The sequence below is a fragment of the Cynara cardunculus genome, unplaced genomic scaffold, assembly GCF_001531365.2.
Source record: "Cynara cardunculus var. scolymus isolate 2C unplaced genomic scaffold, CcrdV1 Un_Scaffold_1805, whole genome shotgun sequence".
Taxonomy (NCBI): domain Eukaryota; kingdom Viridiplantae; phylum Streptophyta; class Magnoliopsida; order Asterales; family Asteraceae; genus Cynara; species Cynara cardunculus.
The window spans coordinates 73,397-80,288 of NW_020200880.1; the positions used below are offsets into that span (position 1 = coordinate 73,397).

At 35.4% G+C, this 6,892-nt stretch overlaps 1 protein-coding gene across 1 annotated transcript; it reads left to right on the forward strand.

Moving 5' to 3' along the window:
* The first annotated feature begins 640 nt into the window (after positions 1 to 640).
* Positions 641 to 4,079, forward strand: LOC112502719 (mechanosensitive ion channel protein 4-like). Its single transcript, XM_025106711.1, has 5 exons — positions 641 to 2,511; positions 2,610 to 2,733; positions 2,842 to 3,135; positions 3,233 to 3,435; positions 3,782 to 4,079. Exons 1-5 carry the CDS (start codon positions 641 to 643, stop codon positions 4,077 to 4,079), a joined length of 2,790 nt encoding a protein of 929 aa, XP_024962479.1.
* The last annotated feature ends 2,813 nt before the right edge of the window (positions 4,080 to 6,892 follow it).

Genomic DNA, 6,892 nt, shown 5'->3' on the forward strand with positions numbered 1-6,892 from the left:
AAATTTGAAAAAATATATATATCAATGTTAATATCAAATCAACTATTTAAAAGTTCTCATTTTTTATGTAATTTTTTATTTTATTATAATTTAATTTAAGTTTAATAATGAAATAATTTATTTTTGGTTTAATAATATAACATTTTATAAAGATAATAATTACATATTTTTGTTAAAACTTAATGATTATCCTAATTATATTTTAGATTTTTTATATTTAAAATGAGATGTTTATTTTCTATTTGATTATGTTTATATGCAGTTAGTTACACGAATTCAAATATAGAGCTTTAATAAGTTGTGCTTATGCACAATTTACTTGTAATCTTGAATTTTAAGTAATATGCATCAATAAACAGTACTTTATACATAAAAAAAAAGTTTTTAAAAGTTTTTTAATATAGTATATATATATATAATTTTTATTTTAAAAAAACATACAATTCACTCCTTTAAATAAAATATTCCTTTACTTGTAATTATTTGAAGTTTGGTAGTGCTTCCAAAAAATAACTTTTAGGGAGTTTTGAATTATTATTTTTGAATTTTAATTGTTTGTGAAATCATTTTGTTAACACTGAAAAATGGATTCTAATCGTTTGATTCGCTGCATGACGTGAAGCATTCTTCTGCAAATGTAATGGATTTTCCTGCATCTTTGAAGAGATCATTCGGATCTCCTCGCTCAAACAACAACTCACGGAAGATTTCCGCCGGCGCCGTCGATAACTCTCACCACGAACACCTTCCCATCCTTTCTGATCACGACCACGAAGTCATCGTTAAGATCGACGGCGGAGATAGGGTTGACGAAGGAACGTTTAAGCGGGGATCGAGTTCCGAGTTCTTCAAAGACACACAGCGAGGCAGCGGTGACATGGAGGATCCGCCGTCAAGGCTCATCAGCGAGTTTTTGAACAAGCAGAAGGATGCGGGAGGCGAAATGACGTTGGATATGGATTTGGAGATGGATGAGCTTCGCGATGGAAGCAATTGTAGCAATGTTGTAAATCAGAATGCAGAGAGTCCGATCAAAGGTACGCTCAATAATGAAAGCGTCAATCCAAATTGTAGGGCTCCGAATTCGAGAGAATTGAGAGTTTCGTTTCAACAGCCTGATCAATCGTCTAAGGTACTTGATATTGAGCCGGATGACGAACGAGGAGATCAAGCGACGCAACTTCGATCATCATCAGATGAAGAACAATTTGACGATATTCTATTACAAGAACAACAACATCACAGACGGAAATCGGGCAATTTGAGCAATTCGAATAACCGCGCCGACGAGAAAGGCGCAGGCGAGGTTTTAAAATGCACCTCGTTCCAAAGGAGAGCTACTATAATGAGAACCAAGACTCAACAATCCAGATTGATAGATCCACCAGAAGTTGAGGTTCAGGTTCAATTATCAGGACCAGGAGGTAGGTCAGGGCAATATAGATCAGGGTTAATAACACGCGCCTCAGGGATATTGACAAGAGGCGAAAACGAAGAAGAGGATGATTCCCTGTATGAGGAAGATAATCCAGACGATTTTAAAAAGGCCAAACTGGATGCAATTACAATCGTCCAATGGATCAGCCTTATTTTGATCCTGACTGCCTTGATTTGCACGCTTACTATCGACCAATGGAAGCAAAAAGTACTAAGGGGACTTCACATTTGGGAATGGGAGGTTTTGGTGCTTGTTTTGATATGCGGCCGATTGGTTTCTGGTTGGGGTATAAGATTTGTTGTTTTCTTTATCGAGAGAAATTTCCTTCTGCGCAAACGGGTTCTATATTTCGTATACGGAATCAGGAAGCCAGTTCAGAATTGTTTCTGGTTAGGTTTGGTTTTGATTGCATGGCATTACATGTTCGATGAGAAAGTTGAAGGCCATAACAGGTTCCTCAGGGTTGTAAACAAGTTGATGGTGTGTATGCTAGTGGCTACATCCTTGTGGCTTGTCAAAACCCTCATGGTTAAAGTACTTGCATCTTCGTTTCATGTCAAAAAGTTCTTCGATCGGATTCAAGAAGCTTTGTTCAACCAATATGTGATCGAGACCCTCTCGGGCCCTCCCTTGGTTGAGATCCGAAACAATCAGATCGAAGAAGAGAAGACACTGGCAGAAGTACAGAGACTTCAGAATGCAGGTGCCAACGTGCCTCCAGAACTTGGGGAGACTGTGCTCCCATCTAAGAGTGGGAGAATGTTCGGCAGCGGACGACTACAACCACCTCCAGTTAGCATCAAGGGTTCTGATCAGCCCCGCAAGATTGACGAAAAAGAGCAAGGGATAACAATTGATCACTTGCATAGACTTAACCCCAAGAACGTATCCGCATGGAACATGAAGAGGTTGATGAGAATCGTCCGGCTGGGTACGTTGAGCACATTGGACGAGCAATTACATGACATGAATAGACAAGAGGAGGATGAAACAGTGACACAAATCAGAAGCGAAATCGAAGCCAAACGTGCTGCTCGCAAGATTTTCTTGAATGTGGCCAGGGCTGGCTCCAAGTATGTTCTTATATCCATTTTAAAACGCATTTATAAATCAGACATATATTTTATGTCGCATGATTGAGATTCTAGGATGGGAAGTTTGTTGTTTACAGATTCATCTACCTCAGTGATCTAATGCGCTTCTTGCGAGAAGATCAGGCTGTGAAAACCATGGCTCTTTTGGTAGGAACGCCTGGAGATGAAAAAATTAGCAAGGGAGCTTTGAAGACTTGGGTGGTAAGAGTTATTCTATTTCTAATCACAATTTCAAGCCTTCAATCCATAATATATTGATTGTAGCTTACAGATTCGTTCATTCTATGTTGAATTGATCTAAATTTACAGGTTAACGCATTTAGAGAAAGAAAAGCACTCGCCTTGACACTTAACGATACAAAAACAGCAGTGAACAAGTTGCACCAAATGGTGAACGTGTTAGTTGGCATCATTATTGTGGTTGTTTGCCTTCTGATACTGAACATCGCGACAAGCAAGTTCCTAGTTTTTATAAGCTCCCAAATCGTGGTGGTGGCATTCATCTTTGGCAACACCTGCAAGACCATCTTCGAGGCCATCATCTTCTTGTTTGTCATGCACCCTTTTGACGTGGGCGATCGTTGTGAGATCGATGGAGTTCAGGTATAATTTATAAAGAAGTTTGTCTTTTGAAATTATGGCACAAACATGGTGTTTAATTTTGTTCTTGTAATTTGTAACATAAATTGGTTTTGATCAGATGATCGTAGAAGAGATGAACATTCTGACTACCGTATTCCTGAAATGGGACAACGAGAAGGTTTATTTTCCAAACAGTACACTTGCCACGAGAGCCATCAGCAACCATTTCCGTAGTCCAGACATGTGGGATTCAATCGATTTCTTCATCCATATTGCTACTCCGGCCGACAAGTTGGTTATCATTAAACAAAGAATTATCAAGTACGACATCTTCTTCTCTACACTTGTGTGTTTTAACGTTGGGTTGGAGATGCTAACGAATAGATCTTCTAAGAACAATGGAAATTGTCCAAAATAGCTATTTCGGACCCTCTAATTCATTTTATAGTCTTTTTTCTACTCAATTGGCCGAAATAGTCAGGATTTCTAACCATAAAGGAGGTGCCTGATTGGTTTGAGCTTGACTCCAAAGATCAAAAGTACCGGGAGGTTCCAAGTTCAAATCCAAGGACGAATAAAAATCCTCTTGTGGCCACGGAGGTTCAAATGCGTTGACTCTTACTAAATTAGTACTGAATGGAAGTTAATTCGGGTTTTTTGCATGCAGCTTCATCGAGAGCAAGAAGGATCATTATTATGCGAGCGATATAACGATGGTGTCGTTGAATTTGGAGGAGTTAAACAAGATTAAGCTGCAAATATGGTGGAGACATAAAATAAACTTTCAAGACATGGGGGAGAGGTACATAAGAAAAGGTGCAGTCATTGACGAAATGATTCGACTCTTTAGAGAACACGATGTCGAATACCGACTCTACCCCCTCGATATCAACATCAAAACCATGCCAACGCCCGTTACACCTACTCGGGTACCACCGACATGGGGAGCCGTACCTCCATCCTAAGTGATCGAGTAATTAGAAAACGGGATTACAACTTTCATTACGTCATGTGTACATGATTTACAATGACCCAATGATCCTTAAGAGTCGAAATGTACGTAGAATCTGAGCTTTAAGCCATCGTCGATCTAATCATTGGGAAAATCTAGGATGTGTGTTTGTGCAAAATAAGTAGTTTTTTTTTTCTTATTGAAGGGCAATGCAGATTGTAATTGTGGAGTTATAGGGAAAAAGGACATTTTTTGACAATGGTTTGAATATGGAATAACCGGTTAGGTTTGGTTTGGTTTGGTTGGGTTGGGTTGGAACGGGTATAGTTTGATAACATCAATCGATCCAAACTCGATTTAGCTAGAAAAGAAAGAAATGATGGTCTAGTTCAGTTCGGTTCGGCTCGGTTCCGTTCATATGATTTGAACGTTGTTGAATCCATACTAATTGTTTATAGAGAATTTTAACTGAAACTAAACTACGTTGTTACGATAAAAGCCAATAGGAACAATTTTTTTGGTGAGAACATCAGACCTTCATTACATTCATCCACTTGTATTCACATATCTCCATCCACTTGTATAATCATGACTTCTTTAACAATTCATGCATGGGAAGGTGAATGAAGGTTCGTGAAAGTTGGTGAACTTGGATGAATTTGAAGATGAATGAAGGTGTGTGAATTTAAGTGAATTTGAAGGTAAAGGTAAGGTGGAAGCAGTGAAGGCGATGATGGTCCCCTTTTTTATAAGTTATAAGATGAAAGATAGATGAAGATCTGTGTTTTTCATATATCATTCGATTAATATTCAAATATTGGAAACAGGGTTCTCCCAATCTTTTTGGACGCCTTGTTACACTATTATAAAAAATATAAGTAGATTGGCCGAAAAAACAAATAAAATTTAAATACAAAAGTTCATATTATATTGAAAGTGTTACAAATAAAAGCAGCCAAAAGACAAAGTAACGTCTAACATGTAAACTTCACTTGAATAAAATCAATTCTTTTCACATTTTTGGAAACAAAATCTTCAATAAGCTCTTCATAATCAACTTTCTCCAAAAAGTAATTTTCAAGTGCTATCATTGCAAGTCCGTTAAGTCTTTTTTGTGTCATTGTGGAGCGCATATAAGACTTCAACAGCTTCAACTTTGAAAAACTTCTTTCTGCAGATGCAACAGTTAAGTTACATCAACAAAACTCTATAAGCAATAATAGCATTAGGGAAGCATTCAACATGTTTCAGATATTTTAAAATATCAAGAGGTCCCATCTTTTATGTGGGTAAAAGATCTTGAAGTATTTTCAGTTCAATATATAAGTCATTCCCATCTATATCAGATTGGTCTTGTTTCTTTAGTGCATTTTCAAAATTAGTACACTAAGACTTTAAACATGTATCATCCAAAGAACGCAACTTATCAGATGTAAACAAAAACCCAAACACACTTTCATATTCTTGGGATTGTTTGAATCTTCTACTTAATGAAGAAATTACTCGGCCGTGTTAGACTAAGTAGCGTACATTACAAATTTACAATAAGCGGACCTGTGAAAATTGGGCCCCAACATTTTGGGGGACCTGTTTCTAAATCCCATATGTAACGGGCTCAAGGACGGCCCTAATTGGAAACATGGATAAAACTCTTGTAACACCCTCATATTGCCAAGCATCACGACGATAAACAACCAACACCATTCCCACGCACATCGGATGTGTTAACTTAAATTAATCGAAATATCTCCGACATTCGTCCGTCCCATACCGAACTAAGTTATGTAAATCCAATACGTAACCACAAACAATTTCTTACAACCATATACATAACATAAAGTAGCATGCATAACAATATATAATGATTTCCACCAAATAAAGCATGCTCCAAACCAATCATTAGCAAATGATTGTTAAAACAAGCAAGAAGAGGGAGATATGAAAGTTAAGAAGTAGAATGAGAAAGTCAAAATCAAAATCAAATAATAATAATATAGAATTAGAAGTTGTGTTTTTCACATGCAAACACCCACTCGGCACTTCCATCAGTTAATAGCATATAACAAAAACATGCAAATATTTAAAATACAATCATCTCGATTTTAATGTTCTTTTTTATCTCATTCGATGTTATAATACGGTTTGAGAAATCGATAATGCTTTTATTTATGAATAAAATATGAATATAAAGATATCATAAAAATTTTAAATATATATATATATATATATATATATATAAATTGATATTAGTACCAAACTAATTATTTAAAAATTCTTGTTCTTTTGGTGTATTTTATTTTCATTTTTTTTGTATTATAATTTAATTTAGGTTTGATAACGAAGTTATTAAGTTTTGGTTTAATAATTTATAATTTTATATAAAAATAATAATCAAGTATTTTATTAGAACTCAATAATTATCCTAATTATATTTTAGATTTTTTATATTTAAGATGAGATGTTTATTCTCTATTTGATTATATTTATCTGTAGTTAGTTACACGAATTCAAACATGAAGGTTTGAAAAGTTGTACTTACGCACAATTTACTTGTAATCTTGAATTTTAAGTAATATGCATCAATAAACAGTACTTTATGCATAAAAATGGTTTTTAAGAGTATTTGTTAAATGTTTTATAATACTAGAAGCGTACTCGCGCAATGCAGCGAGATACATCATGATTTTAATATTTCATTTTATTCTTTATCTCTGTCGATGTTATAATATGGCTTTATGTGATTTTGAGAAAGCGATGATGTTTTTATTTTTTAATAAAATATATGTTTGAAGATATCATTAAAATTTGACAAAAATATATCGATAT